General features: G+C 38.5%; 1 protein-coding gene across 2 annotated transcripts in view; it reads right to left on the bottom strand.

Moving 5' to 3' along the window:
• Positions 1–21,497, bottom strand: part of Ranbp17 (RAN binding protein 17) — a 341,764-nt gene that overhangs the window by 101,125 nt on the left and 219,142 nt on the right. For both annotated transcript variants that reach the window (XM_037200543.1, XM_037200544.1), the window contains 4 exons: positions 18,555–18,628; positions 17,522–17,602; positions 6,944–7,007; positions 6,751–6,859 (listed from right to left, as the gene is read on the bottom strand). In XM_037200543.1, coding sequence (XP_037056438.1) covers positions 6,751–6,859; positions 6,944–7,007; positions 17,522–17,602; positions 18,555–18,628 — 328 coding nt within the window. The remainder of the gene's footprint in view (positions 1–6,750; positions 6,860–6,943; positions 7,008–17,521; positions 17,603–18,554; positions 18,629–21,497) is intronic.

The following is a 21,497-nucleotide window of genomic DNA, read 5'->3' as shown; positions in this document are numbered from 1 at the left end:
CCAGATTAGTGGGAAGAACATTTGCAACTAATACTTGGTTCTTCATAAAACGAAGAGCTTACAAGTTTTTTCTACATTTCCCCTCTTCAGTGTTTGTCAAGCTAATTTACCTCTATTTAAACAACACAGAGGTTTTTTGTTTATTCAAATATCTTACACTGAACAGCTTGTTGGAGGTTCTCCATTTACTCTTTCCCTTGGCGTATTAAATCAACAAGTTAATTGTAAAATAAGCCAGGGAGCTTTGAAGTGGTTCCCCGAAGGGTAGCATGCAAGCACCGAGGCCAGCCACCCATTTCTTCCTTCATGCGTATTTTCTTGCAAGGGGACTTCCTGTATTCCTCTGGTAATTTCTGGGGACTTAAATAACACCATAGCTAACATCTTTTCCACATTGAAACATTATCGTTGTAATGATGAAATGTTTCCAATTCTGTCCTTCATAGAAGTGAGCATTGTGTCTGTTTATTTAAAACAATTTGATAACATAGTACAACTGCTTATTGCCAAAAACTCCCCCATTTTCATCTGGAATACAACCTGGGGCACATAGCATCTAATTAAATTCATACAAAGTGCAAATTATTGAATATAACCCAAAATGCATTTCAAAGTAAATACCAATTAATGTGACACCCAATTTCTTTCCCCCTTTCTAATTACTCCAATGTGCACAGCTTATATAAAAATATTCAATTCATTTTGTAGGATTCAATTAGAATGTTTTGTTTTTGAAGCCAAGAATCACGTCCAGCTTTCCTGCAAGCAGGTTGGTTAGACATTTTTTTCACTTGATTCTTCTCTCCCCCAATCCGTGTTATACAATTTATCATTATTATTTTTTAATTTGAGGATGGTTCTCATCATTATCTTTGTTTCTTTCATTTAACACATGCTCTGTGCTACTCTTGACTGTAGTACTATCGTCTTCTTCCTTGTTTCCCTGGCAGTGAACACAAATAGAAAACAACGAAACTCTAGATATGAAATTCTGACAGCAACGGCATCCTTAATCTAGGTTGTGAGACAAGGCCTCAAATAATTAAAACTATGTTCAACATCATTCAACAAAAAACGAAGCAGTAACACTATGAAAAGGGAGCAAGAGACAACTACTCCAGCACAAGAATGGCTGCGTGTAGCCGGTCAGCCGTGGAAGCACCAGCCACTTGATAGATTTTGTTCTGGAGAGGCCAACCATCAAAGGTATTTTATTTCCAGGGAGACCCTGGCAGGCAGGTTGATTCCAGAAGCCACAGTAATGGTTTCCTGGTTGCTGTATTCATTCAATAAGCACCCAGTTAAATAACTAAGGTGAGCTTGGTGCTAAAAAAAAAAAAAAATGTAAAAGGTAAAGCCAGTACTCTGAAGAATTGCAACCTACTCTGGAAAGAACAACTCTGGTTCTTAACAAGGCAAAAAACAAAACAAAACAAAACAAAAACAAAACAAAACAAAAAAACCCTAGTTACATCACAAATAATTACTTGATGCTTACATATTCAATTATTTTGCAAAATCACTGGTAAGTAGGGGAGGGGTATTATTTTTCAAGCAGTGTAAAGTTCCATGAGGATAGCTGTTATAATTTTAAATTTACTATAACTCAGATACAACTGACTTATACTGACTGAGTACCTTTTAGGTACCAGGTACACTTCTATTATAACCTCTTTCTGTTTCACAAAATGTATACAAAAAAAACATTAGAATAAAACAATTATATTTTTTCCCTAAACTTAGAACTGAAAAATATAAATTCACAATTTATACTGTTATAGGTTAGATATTTAAAAGAAATCTAATTTGGGAAAAATGAAATTCTCTTATTCAAATTATAAATGTTTACTTAAGTTTCTTCTCACAGTTTACAATAAGCAATATTAAGTAAAAGTAAATCTGCCTTCAAAAGTGTGCAATGTAAGCTGGGTGTGGTGGTTCATGCCTTTAATCCTAGCACTGAGGAGGCAGAGGCAGGAGGATCTTTGTGAGTTCCAGGCCAGCTTGGTTTACAAATGAGTTCCAGAACAGCCAGGGCTGTTACACAGAGAAACCCTGTCTTAAAAAACAAAACAAAAGAAAAAAAAGTGTGCAATGCAGAGTCTTTCTGGCATCAACATGAATATTAATTATCAACACACTGGCCAAGTATGCAAGTGTTATGGGGTAGAGTCTATACTGTATTCAGGCTCTGGTATGCTCTTCTGTTGTTTACAACAGATAGATAAGGATGAACTGTATGTGATCACTCTTTGAAAAAGAAAATCTTGACCCATTTCCATTATCAGGTTCTGAAGGAATAGGAGACAAAGCCCATTTCCAGGAACTCTACATGTATTACTCTTTAATATTGGTCTTTCCAGTTCATTCACTATGTAACAAGGTTATTAAAAGAATGAAGTGCGTATAGTGTTTTAAGCATTTTAATGCTTGGACATATGGAAAACAAGAATGAAGGAAGTTCCTCGAGACCAGGCAGGGTCCATAAAGCCTGACATGTGTCTTCCCCTTAGTTCAGCAGTGTGCTTGCTAAATGATTGCCCAGAACAGCAAAAGGGTCTAGGGCTTCTCTTTTCTCTACAGCAGCAGCCAAGAGGTAAACAGTATAGAAAGCTGTTACTAGGAACTCACGCTAGATTGGGTTTTGCATGCCTGGTTTATACTCTTCAAATATTTATAGACAGTTTTCTTTGCCTCCAGCTCTGGTTGTCACTTAGCCAAGTTATACATACATGGTTCTTTTAATCTTTCCTTAGAAATCAATTCCACTCAGCTCCTTAATCATTCTAGCTGCATTTTCTCAACTTTTAGCTATTTGTCTTTCTGGTGACTTATTCTGCTGTAGTGTATGAAAGTGATATGGCTATGAACATGGGAGAGGGTTAGTTGCTTTTCCATTTAAACTATTTCAAGGTTCAATGTATTTTATGTGCAAAATAAAACTTTTCTTTTATATGATTACATCTTAAAAATTCTATTTATGTTGATGTATCAATCAATATTCCAAAAAAATATTATCAGTATTACATTTTCTAAGGATAACGGTGTCACTGGCCAAAATCTCTGTCTACAGCTGACTGATGTCCTGGAGTGTTTCAATGTGAGAGAATGTAGGAGCCTAGAGGAACACAGCCACACAGAAAAGCGCCTGTTCCAAGATTCCAGCTGTTTGTAGATGTGTCTTTACTAAATACAGCTTTTCAATAAAAAAAATAAATTGGATAAAGATCTCTTTTAAAAAACGAGACTCTAACACTAGAAGCCCAGGAACCAAAGGGAGGCAAATGGGATGGCATCAAACTAAAAACTGCAACGACACATCATTTCATCATCTTAAGAATGGCTATCAGAAAAGACGAAAGACAAGGAATGCTGAAGACAAAGTGGGTAAGTGGGAAAGTGAGCACAGCCATTCTGAAAACCAGTCAATATGGAGGGCACTCACAAATGTGAAAATGAACTAACAGGAGCCACCAATTCCACTATCAGGTGCACATCCAAAGGAAAGGAAGAGACACCTGCACTGCCATGATCACCATAGCACTACTCAGAACAGCCAAGAAACAGAACCAACCTAAATGTCGTCAGGGAATAGTGGGGAAGTATGGCACTTATACATGACATATGTCTGGCCATAAAAAGAATGAAATTTGTCATTTGAGACAACACAGATCGAACCTTATGTTAAGTGAAATAAATAAGGACACAAAGACTACTCTCTCCTATCTGAAAGAACTTCATGAAAGTTGTAATAATAGTGGTTACCAGAGGCTGAGTTGGGAGGAAGAGGGGAAGGGATGGGGAGAGGCCTATCAAGAGGCCTTTAGTTATAGTTAGGAGTTAAGAAGTCCCGATGTGCTAATGGATAATAGGATTACTAGAGGCAATAATGATGTACTGCACATTCAAAAAGCTACATGAGGATATTAGAAATGTACAAAGAGATAGGTATTTAATGCTGAGCTGGGAGTGTGGCTCATTTGTAAACTGCCTGCCTACCATGTACAGGACCCTTGGATTTGGCCCTTAGTATTACCAAAACCAAAATAAAACAAAAACAACAGAAACTAAGAAAACAAGGTTTGTTTAACATGAATAAACATTGTACAAAGCCTATAAATATCAAAACATTGCATGTTGCCCTGATAATATACACAATTTTCCTGTTTTTATTTATCAGTTAAAAATAAAATTCTCGGCCGGGCGATGGTGGCGCACGCCTTTAATCCCAGCACTTGGGAGGCAAAGGCAGGTGGATCTTTTTGAGTTCGAGACCAGCCTGGTCTACAGAAGGAGATCCAGGAAAGGTGCAAAGCTACATAGAGAAACCCTGTCTCGAAAAATCAAAATAAAATAAAATTCTTAAAAATCAGAAATAGTTTTTTTGTTTTTGTTTTTGTTTTGTTTTTCGAGACAGGGTTTCTCTCTGTAGTTTTGGTGCCTGTCCTGGATCTCACTCTGTAGACCAGGCTGGCCTTGAACTCACAGAGATTCGATTGCCTCTGCCTCCCGAGTGCTGGAATTAAAGGCATGCGCCACTGCTGCCTGGCGGTATTTTTTTAACATTATAAAACACACCAATACATAATTAAATCTAGCATTTTAATTAGCATACACATTACCTTATGCAGTTATTTTTGTGGTCAGAGTACTTCTGATTTCCCTTTAGAAAGTACTTTACAAGAATAAGCTGGGAATATAGTTTTAGCATGCATGAGACCTTAGGCTTGTTCTCCAGTATCACCCGCAGGCACAATTATATGTCATATTTCTTGAAGTTTATTTATTCCCATAACTAGTTGAAAGGGCACATCAAAGCCAGGACATCATTTTACACTGCCTGCAACTTCAACAGTCCTTGGTAACTACCATTCTTCAATTTTACAATATCACCTTTTTTAAAGTCTGTGAATGAGCGAGATCATGTAGTAGTTGTCTGTCTATGCCTGGCTTATTTCACTTAACACAATATCCCTTAGGTTCATCCATACAGCTGTAAATTGATTCATTTTCTTATTTGCACAGCTAAAGAGTATTCTATTTTGTATGTGGTATTTTCTTTGTACATTCATGCACCAGTGGATATTTAGGTTGTTTCTATCTCTTGGCTATGGTGACTGCGGCTGTAATGAACACGTTAGTGCAGGTGTCTCTTCTCCTGCACGCGGACTTCACTCCCTCTGGGTGTACATCCCACTAGGAGGATTTCCAAAGCCTGCTGTGGTTTTACTTTTAATTATTTAAGGCATTTCCATATGGTTTCCCACAATGGTAACAGTTAATTATTTAGCATACAAAAAACCCCCAAACCCCACACTTTATTTAGCTCCTTTTGATATATTTTTCTCACTGTACACAATTGTCCAATTATCTCAGTGATACCTTATCCTTTCACTTAAGAACATTAAACTTCATGTACTGTATTATTTTCAATCATCAATATGTGTGACCACAGATCATTTTATGAGTAAGTAAAGACACTGTAATTTTGATTCTATTATTGGATATTCACATAGTTTCCATTTTTTCCCTTGAGCTTAACTGTTACTACACACAAACAACATCAACAGTGCAGGGCAAGCAATGGAATAGCAGTAGAGCATTTCTTCAGCATGCACAAAGCCCTGGATTTGATTCCTTGCACTGCATAAACTGGACATGGTTGCAGACACCTGTAATCTCACCTCTTGGGGTTTAGAGAGAAGAGGACCTGAGTATGAGGTTATTCTCAGCTACAGAGCAGTTCAAAACCACCTTGGGTTTCCTGAGACCTTCTCAAACAAAAATAAAACAAAAGAACAACCTCTGCCCCTGCCCTTAGACAATGTAAGAGTGCTGGTCTAGTACACCAGACATCATGGGTTGGTTCTCAGCATGGTCTAAAATGGAGTGGACATACACAGGCCCGTAACATCATCCCAGTCACTCCGTAAGGGGAAGTTAGAGGTTCAGGATTTTAAGCTCATTCTCAACCTCAGCTTGAGGCCTGCCTGCACTACTACATTAGCCTTTGTCTCAGAACAACAAAGGGAAAGATCATTCTTGTTGGGCTGGCAAGATGGTTCAGTGGTCTGCTAAGATGATCAGCTAAGACTGATTACCTGAGTTTGATCACTAGAACCCACACGGTAGAGGAATAGACCGACTCCTGAAGTTGTCCTCTAACCTCAACTCTTTCTCTCTCTCTCTCTCTCTCTCTCTCTCTCTCTCTCTCTCTCTCTCTCTCTCTTTCTCTCACAATAAATAAAATTTAAAAAGTGAAAAATAAAATAAAGTGCAAGAAATATATGAAAATAAGGGTAAACATTTACAGGTGTCCTTAAGACTTCCTGGGCTTCCTTCCCTTGACTCTGCAGTGGTGTGGACTGAAACTTGGGCCTTGTACATGTGAGACAAGTGTTCTACTGTTGAGCTCTATTCCTGACTTTTAAAGACAATTCTGAGATGAGACAGGTCTTCCAAACCGCTGACCTTGAACTCACTCTGTGGTCCAGGCAGGCCTTGACTTGTTATCCTCCCGTCTCACCTGACACGCCAGGCCTACTTTCTAGACTAGCCAATGTAAAATTTATGGGTCAAAGGACACAAAGGAAGGACATTCTGAGGTAAAGAATCAGGACAAATAATGCTTAGGAAGTCACAAAAATGGTCAAAGCCAGCAACTTCCAATAAGTGAGGTGCCGCGCTTACTCTCCCACTCCTTCCACACAGTGCGGCTCTCCTGCTGCTGGTTAAGCCTTGTCAACTTACCCAGATCAACCATCAGAAGGCGAGTGAGGGCTGTGTAGAAGGTTGTTCGGCACCTCAAATCACTGAGACTGTAAGTATCACTGATGCCAAGAAATGGGAAGTGCTCACTCTAACAAAAGCAAAAGACATGGAAAGTTACCATGTTTGACCTAACGATTCAGAAAACTTTGGTCATTAAAGAATTAACACGTACCGTGTGGTTTTTTAGCATGAATTTCACAGCATCTATTTTCACAAGTTTTTTTAAAAGGATATAGGTAGTAATGTTAAGGAATCTGGAGAAATATACATAATAAATCATAAAACATAACTAAAATGGCATTTTAGTATGCAAGAAGAATAAATATTTCTAGGATTACTCCTATAGAAATGTCTTTCATTTTGCTAAGAATGATAATCCATTATTAACTAGGGCAATTACTTTTCCATCTTATACATATTCTAGTTATGGAAAGAAAGAATGAATCCTATAATTAAGACAAGAACCCCTCACTATTAAAGCCTTGATAGGAGAAAATTGAAACTGACCCTTTTTACATTTGGGTATAGCTGGAAAATTTCTTTTTACTTAATGCTATTTCATAATAAAATTATTATAAAGACCCATAATAGACTATCAAGAAAGAAAAAAATTATTCAATTTTAAGAAACAATGAACTCAGAAGTTTAAAACCAGTATCTAGTTAGAAAGATATAGCAAAAATTCACGTCATTAAGTGTTGAAAGACAGCTTAATGTGACTAATATTTCTCAAGTGTTTAAGTAGAAGACATTTTTTCATGTTATTTTATCCAGTCTTCACAATTACAGTGTTGTTATTTCTACTCTGTAGATATGAAAACAGAAGCTTAAAGCAATGAAGTTGTCCATCCTAAGATTGCACAGATATGATTGACTTTGCTGACATTTGAATTAAGGCTCGATTCAAAGACTTTTTTTTTCCTGGACCACATCAATAATCTGAACAGGCAAACCATGAATGAGAATCAAACTGAGGGATCATAAACATGAACACAAAGCACAGCTAACTTCTAGTCTGTTTGGGTTTTAGGGATGCATACTCAGGATGCACCCTCTGCTCTTACTTCACCATATTTATGTGCTTTCTGCCATAGCACATCTTGGTTATTCTCTATACTTCCTCCTGTCTTGCAGGCTACAGCAATCTTCCTTGGTTCCATTCACGTTGTAATGGAAACATCAGCTCCTTCCTTTCATATTATTTCCAAACACGGGGCTTTGTAAATTTCCCATGTATAATGACACTGAAAAGCCCAATTATCATTTTAGCCACGGAGTGGGAAGCACACTAGGGCACAAGTCAGGAAAATGTGGGTTCAGTTATCTGGACAAGCCTAAGCACTACATGTAGCACGCACGACTGTAGTTTAGTTCCTCTCCAGCAAGTGAGAATGGAGTCTGGAGCCAAGTGACTGCATGGGGTGTTCTGAGGATCAGGCGATGCACACATCTTTACTGACTATAAACCAGGGAAAAGACACGAAGATGAAGAAAACTTAGAAACAGACAGTTCTAAGTTACAAGGCCAGTTCTTACCACTCTAACTAGCAGCACAGTATCACTTCCAGTTGTTCAGTGACCAAATGAATTAAACAAAATTAAATAACTTTCCCAACGACAAGTGAATTATATGACTTAGATTTAAGTTTGTCCAACTTCCAGGTGACCACTAGAGTGGCATGCTGTGCATGTGTACCCCCAGGACAGGCCTGGCAGCCACACATTTCCCTCAGTGCACGGTGTTTTCTGGCAACCACAGGACAAGATCAGCGCTGATAAGCAGCAAGCTTTTCCTTAGATTTAAAGATGTAGATTTGATGACTTTTCAAAATCAATCTCTGAGCAGATGAACTGCCATTCAAACTTCACTCAGTTAAACAAGGGTGGGGATCAATAAACTTAGAAATATCTTAAGTAATTACCAAAGACAATTCTCTTAAAATTGCTAAGTTCAAAGTGACAGGGTACATGGGTGATATGGATGCTGCCATTAAGAGGAGCCCTCCTGTCAGCACTGCTAACAAACGGTTAGTCATGTTCTGACAACAGAATATTTATGGAAGCAATAAACAGAACATCCACAGGAAAAACATCATCTGCCAAAGACATTTTCCGCAGAACCGCATCTGTGCACTTTATACCAAGGTCAGCCCCCACTGTCTTTCAATTAATTCTCCAGAAAAATGATTGAAAATTTGAAAAAATACAATAATGAGAATTCATCTGAATGTTTACATTCCTTTACAGGAATTCAGCTCAAAGCTAGCTAATGGTCTTAAGATTTGTAATGTTAAAAGGAAAAGGCAAGAGGGCATATCTTTATGATCTTTTATTTTTATTCTTCTCTAGCAGACTAGTGTTCTTTTAAGTTGCTCTATTTTGGGCAGAGGGCCGAATGGCTTAGGGCAGTACTGGGTTAGGTTTGGAGGCCTGAAGCTCACAGTGGTGAGTACAGCATGCTAACAGGAATAGCAACAGTGCTAGGACTCCTTCCTGAGCAGTAGCATGAGTTAGCACAGGCTACACTGGGAATGAGTTAATACAAGGAAGAGCCAAGGTTCAAATCCAGGTCTGCTTGACACTACAGCATCCTGCCCTCTTTCCACTATGTGATACACACCCACTTGACTTTAAAGGCTGTATTTGTTCCACCCAAACTGAAATACAACTGGAACTGGAACTGGGCCCCAGGCATGACAGGGGGATCTTATCTTTTGGGAGTAACCAATTTGTTAATGGCCAACTGCTAATTCTGACTGAGTAAAATTTCCAGAAAATTCTTCTGCATCTGTGTAGTTAAAAAAAAAAAAAAACAACCACTGAGACAGGTGAAGATGGTCATGAAGTTAGCAACCATGACAAACATTGCTGTAATGAAACACTATGACCAAAGAGCAAGTGGAGGAGGAAAGGGTTTATTTGGCTTACACTTTGTCATCAAGGAGCTCAGGGCAAAACCTCAAACAGGGCAGGAGCCTGGAGGCAGGAGTTGAGGTCATGAAAGGGTGCTGCTTACTGGCTTGCCTAGCCCACTTTCTTGCAGAACCCAGGACCACCAGCCCAGGGATGACACCCATAATGGGATGGGCCCTCCCCCATCAATCACTAATTAAGGAAATGTCTTACAGGCCTGCCTATAGCCCGATGTTATGGAGGCATTTTCTTAATTGAGATTCCCTCCTGTCAAGTTGACATAAAAACTATGCAGCACAGTTGACCCCTTGTCAACGTGACATACAAACACACAACTGTTAGGCCACCTTTCCTATACCATTCATCCCACAAGATCTCATATTAAAAATCATAAATAACTTTCAAAGTTCCACAGTCATTACAAATTCAAACACATAAAAAATCCAGTCTCTTTAAAATAGCCAATCCCGTTTAAAATCCAAAGTCTTTCAACTGTGGGCTCCTGTAAAATCAAAAATAAATAAGATACTTTCTGACTTCCAGAAGGAAGAACGAGGGCACAGTCTCAATCAAATCAAAGCAAAACCAAACTCCACTAGTGTTAATGTCTCCACGTCCAGCGCCTGGGATTCACTCACGATCTTCTGGGCATCTCCAGTGGCTTGGGTCACTTCTCTGGCTCAGCCTCCTGCAGCACACACAGCTTGTCTTCTAGGCTCTAGCTGGCTCCATTCCACTGCTGCTGCTGTTCTTGGAGGTCATGCCATGGTACTGACATCTCCAAAATGCTGGGGTCTTCTGCTGCAACTGGGCTACACTTTCACCAACAACCTCTCCTACGCTCTCTTCACGGTGCCAAGCCTTAACTTCTCTGCATGACCCCTTCAGTCCTGGGCCTTCACCTGTCACTGAGGTTGCACCTCCACCAATGGCCTCTCCTGACCTCCACGACCCCTTCATGTCTTTAATACCAGTACCACCTGGGTGACTCTTACACTACCAAGTTTGGTTGCCAGTGTGAGGTACAACCTTGGTTACCTCTGGGACACAGCTTCTGTGTGTTGACTCTCAGGAAACACTTCCCAAAAAATTTCACCTCAATGATTCTGGTCTCTTCTTAATCACCACTAATTTCTCAGCTACAGCTGATCAGTATCAAGTATCCCAGCAAAGCAAACGTTTCACTTCAGCCCCACTTAAGCAGAACCACAGAATCTTGATTCAAACTAACGAAGGCCTTGATAGAGTCTTTAAACTTCCCTCTCAAACTTCACAAGCCAGGCCTCCATCTTCTGCAGTGCTCTCAACATTCTTATCTTCCAAGTCCCCATAGTCACCAAACACTGAAAATTCAATGGCTTTTCTTGTATAAAGTTCCCAAGTACTTCCATAATCCTCCCCAAAACAACACGGTCAGATCTGTCACAGCAGCAATACCCCACAATCTGGGTACCAACTTGTCTTAGTTTAGGGTTCTATTGCTGTGATGAAACACCATGACCAAAAAAGAAAGGGTTTATTTGACTTAAATTTCCACAGCACTGGTCAACACTGCAGGAAGTCAAGATAGGAATTCACACAGGGCAGGAACCTGGTCACAAGAGCTGATGCAGAGGCCATGGAGGGGGCTGCTCACTGGCTTTCTCCCCATGGCTTGCTCAGTCTGTTTTCTTAGAGAACCTAGGACCACCAGCCCAGGGATGGCACTGCCCACAATGGCCTGGGCCTTCCCCCATCAATCACCAATTAAGAAAATGCCCTACAGGCTTGCCTACTGATCTTATGAAGGCATTGTCTTAACTGAGATTCCCTTCTCTCAGATAACTTTAGCTTGTATCATGTTGACATAAAACTATCCAGCATAGTCAGGTGGTGGCGCACGCCTTTAATCCTAGCACTAGGGAGGTAGAGCCAGGCGGATCTCTGTGAGTTCAAGGCCAGCCTGGTCTACAGAGCGAGTTCTAGGTTAGGCTCCAAAAGCTATACAGAGAAACCCTGTCTCAAAAAAAAAAAAAAAAAAAAAAAAAAAAAACCAAACCAAAACAACAACAACAACAAAAACAAAACAAAACAAAACAAAAAAACCAAAACAACACCAAACCAAACCAACCAAACAAACAAACAGTAAGGAGTGGGAATTAAATTTCAGTCACTCAATAAGAGACAATATGTTCTAAAAGTTTTAATCTCTATTACTTTACAATCTAGTAGAAAATAAGACTAATGCATAGTAAACGACGTTACACTCATACCTAAGATGTATTCATAAGAACATTATGCTTAATAACATTAAGAAATAAGTCTGAGGCTAGCCTGATCTACAGAGAGAGTTCCAGAACAGTCAGGGCTACACATAGACAAACCCTGCCTCAAAAAACCAAAAGCAGGAAGGGGGAAGAAAAAAAGAACATTAGAGAAAAAACATGAGAAAAAACTGAAAAGAATTAAGTGTTCAGTAAGCACTAAAGGATTAAGGATTTCAACCATTTCAGTATTGTTTTCCTAAGTCTTTATGAAGAACCAAAACTCAGAGTTGAGCCACCCTGTCAAAGGAGAGGGAATGACATTTTTGGTGAGTCAGTGAGGGACAAGGAAGGCATCAAGCAGAAAGAAAAATGAATGTCCTTGATCCCAGTGTCGAGGAGAAAATAGTTGCTGAGTGGGTGGTCAGCAGACTAGTTAGGAACTCAACAAGTCGGGTGGTAACTCGAGTGTAATCAATGATGTTACTTTGATACAAGAAGCAAGTGGAAGTGATTTGGGGCTTTGCCAAGAGAAATGATCAGATTCAAATAATATCTGTGGAATGTGATCTTTCAAAGAAGTAATATAAAGTTGGTGAAGGCCTGAATAAGGTATGCAAGAGTAGAGAAGACTCCCATACTTGACTCTAGTATAAAACTATCAGACAGGAGCTAAATTATCATGACTTTCCTCATGTCGGATAGACAAAGAAAAAAAATAACACTTGATGAGAGATGTTAATAAAAGTGTGCTTGAGGGACGCTTCTGAAAACTAATTTTATTTAACATTCTCTCACACCATTTTGAGAGAGGCGTATTCAGGGAAAGAAAACAATGTATTAAACTTAATACCTTCACAAAAGTAGAATTACTATTCCTTATTTCTAAATATTTCCTACAACACACAGCTTTATTTGCATGTTTCACTTGTTTTATTCTATATTGTTGTTTCATCGCTCATCCTGTATTTTCTTCTGACTCCCATCTCTTTCATGAATCACACCTCATTGGTTATGTCTACTCTGCAGAGTATCTGGTAATTTAAAAAATATATTTCATATAGTATGTTAGCTTTATCTAATAAAAATGGCTCCTCAAAATACCATGGGCTGGAGAGATGGCTGAGTGGTTAAGAGGGCTTGCAGTGTGATCATGAGGCCCAGAGTTCAGATTCCAACATGCAGTTAAAGGCTGGGGGTAGCCTTGAGCACACTTGTAACTCCAGCACTGAAGTGGTGAAGACAGGAGGATCATTGGCAATGGCTGGCTGCCACCCTAGCTGAAAAACTAGTACATACTGCACACATCACTCACACGGACACACAATATGTATGTAAAAATCCAGTCCTATCATTGTCACATGCCCACATTATTTTTAACATATAAATTTCCAAAAAATTAGTATATAATTTGAGTTAGATTAAAAAGGTATGTTAGTAAAGCAGTCGATTTTGGGATCTTAGAGGAGAAATATGGTAAGAGGTCCAAAATCAGGGTAATTTGGTAGAACTGAGAGCTGAGGGCAGGGTCTAGAATCCGCTCTTTCGTCCTGCACTTGGCAAATGACTACTATTAACTGAATTGACAGGGAACAAGAGGCTACGGCAAATTAAGGTGAGTGTAGAATGAAATCTAAAAATCACTATTTATCTTTAATAACTTGGAGTAAATATTATCTTCAGGGAGATAGTCTGAAGCCAAAGAAAAGGAATGATTTCTTTATATCACAGATAACCAGGGCAGTTCCCTGGGTGTATGAGCTACACATTCACACAGGGCTCCAGACTTAGAAATGCCTCATGTGGTTTAAAGCTTTATTGTTGGAGGTCTTGACATTATCAATAATTTTAAAGAAGGGACCTTCCAGTTTTCATTTTTGAGCTAGGCCCTCAGAATTTATAGGTGTTTTTGCGATAATAAAGAAATCACTGGTGCCATAGCCTGTTGAAAATAAAGTTAAAAAATTAACATAGAACCTTTTCTTATGCGGGTCTATTTTTATTTGTGTGTGAGTGTGAGTGTGAGTGTGTGTGTGTGTGTGTGTGTGTGTGTGTGTGTGTGTGTGTGTGTTTAGTTATATGCCCTATATGTATGGATACATAGGGAGACCAGAAAAAGATGCTGGATTCCTTGGTGCTGGAGTTATCCTGGCACATAGCTGCCAGGAATCCAACCCTGCTCCTCCCATGAAGAGCAGCAAGCAGCAGGCCCTCACTGAGCCATCTCCAGCCTCCCCTCCTCTGCCCCCATACCCAGGGATCTGTTTTTAAAAGTGAAAGACAGTCTGGCCTTTCCCAAACCTTTAAAGATTATGCAAAAAAGGGTGAATACCAACAGTAGCCTGGTAAAGAATAGAACTTCCTTTCTCATTATTCTACCTGTGAACCCACAGTGAGAGGTGTGACTGCTATCAATTTGAGGAAATGATGAACTGCATTAGAAATATTGACCAGCTAGCCTCCAAAAGAAGGGAAGAAGCTTCAAGGGACAGTTGACAAACATCAGGACTTTGGAGAGAGAGACTCCCTTTTGGCTTGCAAGGTCAGTTACATTTGAGCACTTTGTCTCTGATTTTCCCAGCAGCTTCCCTACTGCAGTCATTTGGACAATCTCACCACCTTCCATCCAGATAGAAACTAGATTTCAGATGTGTAAACAATTCAGAGAGGGAGGATCCCAGGCACTGACCTACTGTGGAAGGCTGGACCCAGTTGGAGCAGGTTAGCTCAAGCTACAAAGAATCTTGAATTTTACTTGTGGAAATTCTAAGACTATACTAAAAGTTATTCAAATATACTTGCTAGATATAATATATATCCATCCTGGGCAATGAATCTGATGGGAAAATATAAAAGTTCTCTCAAAAGGGTCTTTGGAGATAAACATTACAAACTCTCATCAATTCAGAGGGTTCAGAGTAGGCTAACAATACCTTATTGGAAAGGTAAGAGGTTATCTACTCATGAACACTCAGTTTCCACATCATTACTTAGCAAGCCAGATGATCTCTAATCTGTCACAGCTGCCTTATTTAATTCAAACAATGCTGAATGAAGACGTGCCTCAGGAGAAATGCCTGGCTTTTTAAGCAGGACATACAATTCAGCCCTATTTTCTAACTCTTCAAGGGAGAAAGAAGTTCTCAAACATGTCCCCAGTCAGCAGCACAGAGACTCAGTAAAGAGGCAGATTCCCAGGTTCTGCTCAGAGCCTTACAGAGAGAAGTGCTGGTTGTTGGGGGTGGGGAGGAGGGCTAATGATGTGATAACAGACATCATGTTCAAATACTCAAACAAGCTTGACCACTGCTTTAAGGGAACTTCAGGCTTTTATGTAATTACTTAAAAAAAACAAGACAAACAAACAAACAAAAAAAACCTTGGTAATTTGTTTCCAAAAAAGTAGTCAGATTAAGGAAAAATAACCAAAGCTTACAGATTGGTTTTGAGTGTTCTGAACACTGAATGACAGCCACCTGAAGCACACAAAACAGAAAACAAAAACAAAACAAGGACATGCATTATAAAGAAAAATGAAAAAATTTCACAACATGGTTTTCATTGACTGGTTAATAATATTTTAAATTATTTTGAGAATCAACATAAGGCTTTTCATTAAGGCAGATGATACTTACCTACAGCTGAAGAATGCCATTGTATTTTTAACAAAAAATAAGGTATTATTTTGAGATCATGATTAAAAAACACATATAATAATGAAATTGGATAGAACAACAAAACACACATTAGGTAGCCAGAGACTGCATTGAAATGGATACACCAAGCACATATTCCATTATGTAAATGAATTCAAAGATATTTCATGACTGATCAGCTAGAAGGGACATAATGATTTATAATTCAAATAACTGAGCACCAAAATCAAATTGAGCTAATATGTATTTCTAAATATGCAAACTTGAAATAATTGTTAAAAAATATAAATCAATGTACCTTCATGGAAATAATTCATATCTGTTATAACCTTTAACCTTTATCTAATAAATGTTTTGAAAATAAGACTTTTTAAAATTAATTTTAAGAGGTATTCAAAAGAAATAAACTGCTTAGAAAATAAAAGATTATAATAGTTATACTTAAAATAGATAACAGAAAAAGTATCTTAATAGATACTAATAAATTAGGCATTATGCAAATTATACTAAAATACAAATCAAATTAATTTTATATTAAATATCAATTTCAAACTGAAACCAGAGTGAATCTAAACAATAGGTCTGTGTTCTACAATCAGAGGCCTTCTTCCAGATAACACACTTTCACAGTAATTCACTGTGAAAAGCTGGAGAGGTTGCAATACTATGAAGTACTTATCAACCACTTCATATGTTAGAGATAAAGAGTATTTCAGCACCATTATTAGAAAAAAATACAGGTTGAGTTTTTTTAATAAGAAAAAATACATATCTTAAAAAGCCAAAATGACCACTGGAATTGGGTTGTACATCACTTTTCAGTAAAGAGGAAAAACAGCCTGGACAGGTGTAATTTATCATTTTTCTGATTTAATATCAAAGAAATATATTAAAATAATAAAAAGAATCCTGAAATCCTCAAAATTTGTAGTGATAAATAGCCCTCCCTGTCTTTATTGCATTATACCTACTAACAGAAATATTGCATGGTGGATTTTGCCAGACAAGGACGATTATTTTCCAATAAAAAGTTGCATATTAAATTCCAGCACAAAAGTGGGTGTCTAATACTTTGGAAATCTTTTATGGTTTACGGAGGAACACAATCTTAAACTTAACTAATACAAGCATATTCTTGGAATGAAACTGCATTAAAGGTTTTCATCCAAAGCCAACCATTTTCAGAATTTGTTCTTATATTAAAATATCAGCTAATCTTATGGGTTAACTAAACCAACGTTTATTTATTTTTCACAATATCTATGTATCTTACAGCTAACAACATATAAGCAACAATCTACAATCCAGCTCTCATTGATAAAATATTATAGATGTCTAGTAAAAATGATTTCTGGCTTCAAATTTTAAAAGATTTCTAGAGACAAATATGTAACGATTTAATGTGTAACAGGAACTCTTAACATGAGTAGGTGTGACTATGACCTGGTGAGGAGGCCGACAATCAAAGAGCGGCTAAAAGCCAGCGACCCTCTTTCTATTACTCTTCTGTGTGTCTCAACTTGTGCAAGCATACGGGCTGATGCTCACGAGGCTCTTCCTGAGGGACCCAGGAACATCTGACCTTCTTCAAGCTAGTTACATGCTTTCTTTCAGAAAAAGAATTTCTGAAAATTATGAACAACTTTGAGCTGAAATACATGAGCGTTGCATACTTTATTATGTAAGCATTATTAGCCTAGATTAATATAAACAAAACTAGCCAGTTAAGAATATATATATGTATATACATTCATATAAGCTCAGTTATGATTGAAAATGCTTCATAGCACAGTTATTATAAACACACATTTATAGATAAGGCTAAACAGATTAGACTTTTTATTGTAAAATTTTGGAAAATTAGAAGCAGGGAAAAATATTTGGCCACGTAAATGCACCTGCTGGGTTAGTATATCACATATACAATGAAAAGGATATCCAACCGAAAGGTCATTTAGGAACTGAAGAGTCCTTGAAATTACAGGCTCACATCTTCCCCAGTACTTGAGGTTTGTAACACTAAATATGAAAACAATGTTTTAAACTGTCAGACAGCTGCCTGCATACGGAGACCCACAGAAACACAAACACTTGATGTAAGTTAGATGACTTCAATGACAAAATGAAAAGCATGTTCAAATTTCAACAGAACTTTTAAAAATTTTTTATAGCACATTTAAACTTTTATATGGTCAATCTACAGTGAACATTGGCATAGAATTCTTTAAGTTTAAAATATTTCTATAAATAATTCTCTAAGTTAGTCAGCCTATAATGTTAAGTGTTTCAGAGGAGAAACATTAAATTTAGAATCAAGCCAAACAGAATGAAAAGAGGAATTATTATCACAAAGGAAGTCAAATGAAGGTGAACCAGTTCTTGCCCCAAATGAATCATCATCTGGCGGCTCCAAAACTGACTTATGGTCCTGGTGTTGACCCAGCTTTGTCCTGCAAGCAAGACAGTGTGATCTATGAGACACACAGTATGCAATTGGAAGCACACCAATGTTGGTTCAACATGTAACAGTGTGTTTGTGAGGACAAACCATTCAGCTCTATAAACACATCTCTGCTGGAGCCAATGGATATTCTATTTTCAGGTGATTATAACTATAGTTTGCAATTGGTCTTTGGTCATTGGTCTTTGAGGTAGGGTGTTTTGTTTTTAGTTTTAAGTTAAAAACAAAATTCTGCCCAACTGAACTATAGAGTCAATATCTGTAAATCTTTTTAGGACAATGTTCTGATATTGTTCACTATAACCACGTGGACTTCCTGACAAATGATAATGACCTTCAGATTGTGAGTTTTAAGTATTTGAAGTAAGCTTCAATGAAGAACAATGTACACACTAAAATTTAATGCCAAAATTTGTTTAGAAATTAGTATTGTTAAGAGATTCAAATACAGTAAGATGATATGTGACTCAAAACAACAGAAGAAAATTAAAAACCAAAACAGACACTCACATTTTTGTCATGAATGTTTCTAAAATATGGTTGTCATCTGTTATTCCTAAGACTTCCGACATACGGGCGTACACCTGCAAAAAAGTGTTAAAAGCTTCATCATTCATAGGCAATTTCAAAAGACTACTCAAGTTAACAAGTCTAAAATTTAAAGATCTGCTGCATCCACACTGAAAACAGGGAGCGAACACAGAGCTAATGAAATTAAAACATTACCACCCTAGACTGTATTAACTTTCCACACAGGAAGCACTTCTCCTTTGGGATGTGTATATACTTACACAAACAGACCCACACTCATTCTTCACCGATCACACCACATACTTTGTCCTCAAAGTAGGGAGCCACCTTTTTTCTTGAAGGTGGGAATAGGCATGCAAAAGACTGAAAAACAATGTTCAAAAAGAATCTAAACTTTCTACCTATTCTAGATTTCAGCAAAGTATCAATAAAATTCAAGATAATGCAAGGTGATTATAAAAGTATTTTTAGAAAACCATGAGACTGTATATCAGCTATAAACACCCCCTGTAATACTCTCTAGCTTAGAGAGACACAGAGACAGGTCTTACTGTTGACTGTAGGACTGAACATCAGCACATGAGAATCCACAGAGCTTCTAAGTGGGCCGAGCTGGTTGCAGAGTTTGGGTATGACATTTCTGTCTCAAACTCAGGCACACTGTGCTTTTGAACACACAATCCCACTTCGAGTGGAAAAATACCACCAGCAGCCAATGGAACATTCCCTGGTAGCCTGGCAAAGCTGAGAGTAGTTAACACCTCTACAGCCACTATGCTCTGATGGGATTCCAGGTTGTCCCTGCCAGACACCAGCTGCATGGGATCTCTCTTCTGTCATTTTATCACCAGTGATTATGTGGTCTCACCTTCTGTAATCTGTTTATTTACTAAGTATGGCAACTTAGCTTTATTTACACACTAGCTTATATACTGCCACAGGTCACAATAAGACAAATCATTCAGAGTTAAAGGGGTCACACAGGAGAGGAGTGCAGAAGTACTGTATTTGAGTTTTGAAGATTATACTAATCAGAACCTTGTGTTACAGATTTTCAACCTGAGTTCTAGTCTGGAAGCCTCTTCCACAGGCTAGCAGTTCTCCCTGACAAGTGTACAGGGAGAAAAGGAAGGGGTGGCTGTAGAGGGAGAGAGTAGGAAAGGAGCAGAATGGTGGGAAGGAGAGGGAGGGCAGAGAGGGAGAAAAGAAAACTACTACTCAATTCTCCATTGTCTCTTCTGTTGACTACAGAGTCCCCAGGACAGTATTCCAACGATTATGCAAAGGCTGCTATGATCACTAAGGGTCCTAAGATACTTGTGGCAGGAGAGAAAGAGCCTAAAAATCTTAGTTATCACAATGGTCTCAATCAGAATGCTATAACCACAAAGAAAGCTCAAAGGAAGAGCAGTATGTAGAATTTACATATCACAGCCAGGAAGATTCAAATCAGTCCCCTTGAAAATCTGACATAAATGACTTTTGGTGTTCAACTCTTTCATACCTTGGACCCCAGTACTCCCCATTTTCCACCATTTCTCTCAAGCCTAAGCACTGAAGATCTGAGTAATCCGTAGGATTTCTTTGGCTCAGTATCAGCCTTTCCCCATCCCATCATCCAAAAGCCACCTTCCCAAAGGCCTTGTTAGCCCTCCCAGGCAGGGTGAGCTGCATTTTCCTGTATATTCCCCCGAATCTGCTCTGTTCTTCCATCATGGTCCTTTCATATCGTAGCGTTTAGTTGTCCAGGTCTCCTATAATGCTGGAATATCCTTGAGGGCTGATATTATGCCTTATCATACCTTATTCTTTGTCTCAGCAACTAAGACAAGTGTATTTAATATATAATAGAAAAAGCAATGGGTGGACCTATGGAGACTGGATTACAATGTGAATAATCAAACAATGAAATATGCTTCCTTCCTTTTAAGATATATTGAATTCTGAGGGCAAAAAAGAAGAGAGAAAAGTATTCTAGAGAGCAGCTGGACTGTTACTTGACTGTGATTATCCAGTGCGCTCCTGTATGCAAGACTAATTTGTGAAAGCAGACAACAGTGGCCCCGGGTCCCTGCTCTCTGTGCTTTCTGCTCACCACTCTTGCAGGGGCGCTCCTGTGTTCTTCACCTTGACTGGAATCTTAAAGGCATCAGTGCTTACCAAGGATGAAAACATGAATGAAGCTATTTAAAAATGAGCTCTACTCTAGGCCAAAGCTCTCATTTTCCCTCTTGAGTTCACAATCATCTTCAAATAAAGAAAATATGCCATAAATGCACTGGACACTGCTGGAAGATGTAGCTGAGTGACACATGGGTTTTTGGAAGGGATATGGTGTTATTTATCTCAAGCAGCCCATTCTTGGTGTATTTTCATCACATCCTCCTCCTTTCTGTTAACTCCTAGTTAATTTTCTTGTTTTGAACATAAGATGACTACTCTGTATTTCTGTAAAAGGAAATTTTACATTCCAAGACTTTATAAATTGGCAAAACTGAGAACTAACCTAGCTTTTATTTTCACTATGCCAGGGTGAAAACCTAGCAATTGAACTGTATCTTTGAAAACTGAGGTTCCCGCCAGGAGTCTTCCTGTTGTGAGTTTGCTGGGCAGGCAGGCAGGTCTGTTGTGCTCTGCTGTCAAAACAGTTTCTCAAAGCCTCAGCTCTGAAGCAATCATAGGCAGGAGCAAACAGTCCACACTGGCACAGGCAGCGCTCTAACCCACAGTCCTCCTCCTTTTAGCATCCATTAGCTCTGATCCCCATTATCCCGTCTAGAGCTGTGTCAACGCTTCTGTCCTCGGGGACTGCTCTCCACTACCAGGATCTGACAGTCAAGCTTGAGTACTAAGCGGGATCATTACCTCTTAAATCCACTTATCTGATCTACTGAATAGTAAATTGAAAAGCTCATTAAGAGC

Source organism: Peromyscus leucopus, chromosome 8b (genome assembly GCF_004664715.2).
Source record: "Peromyscus leucopus breed LL Stock chromosome 8b, UCI_PerLeu_2.1, whole genome shotgun sequence".
NCBI classification, from domain to species: domain Eukaryota; kingdom Metazoa; phylum Chordata; class Mammalia; order Rodentia; family Cricetidae; genus Peromyscus; species Peromyscus leucopus.
Note: the sequence above shows the minus strand (reverse complement) of the source record. Positions and strands in the feature narration are given on the sequence as shown.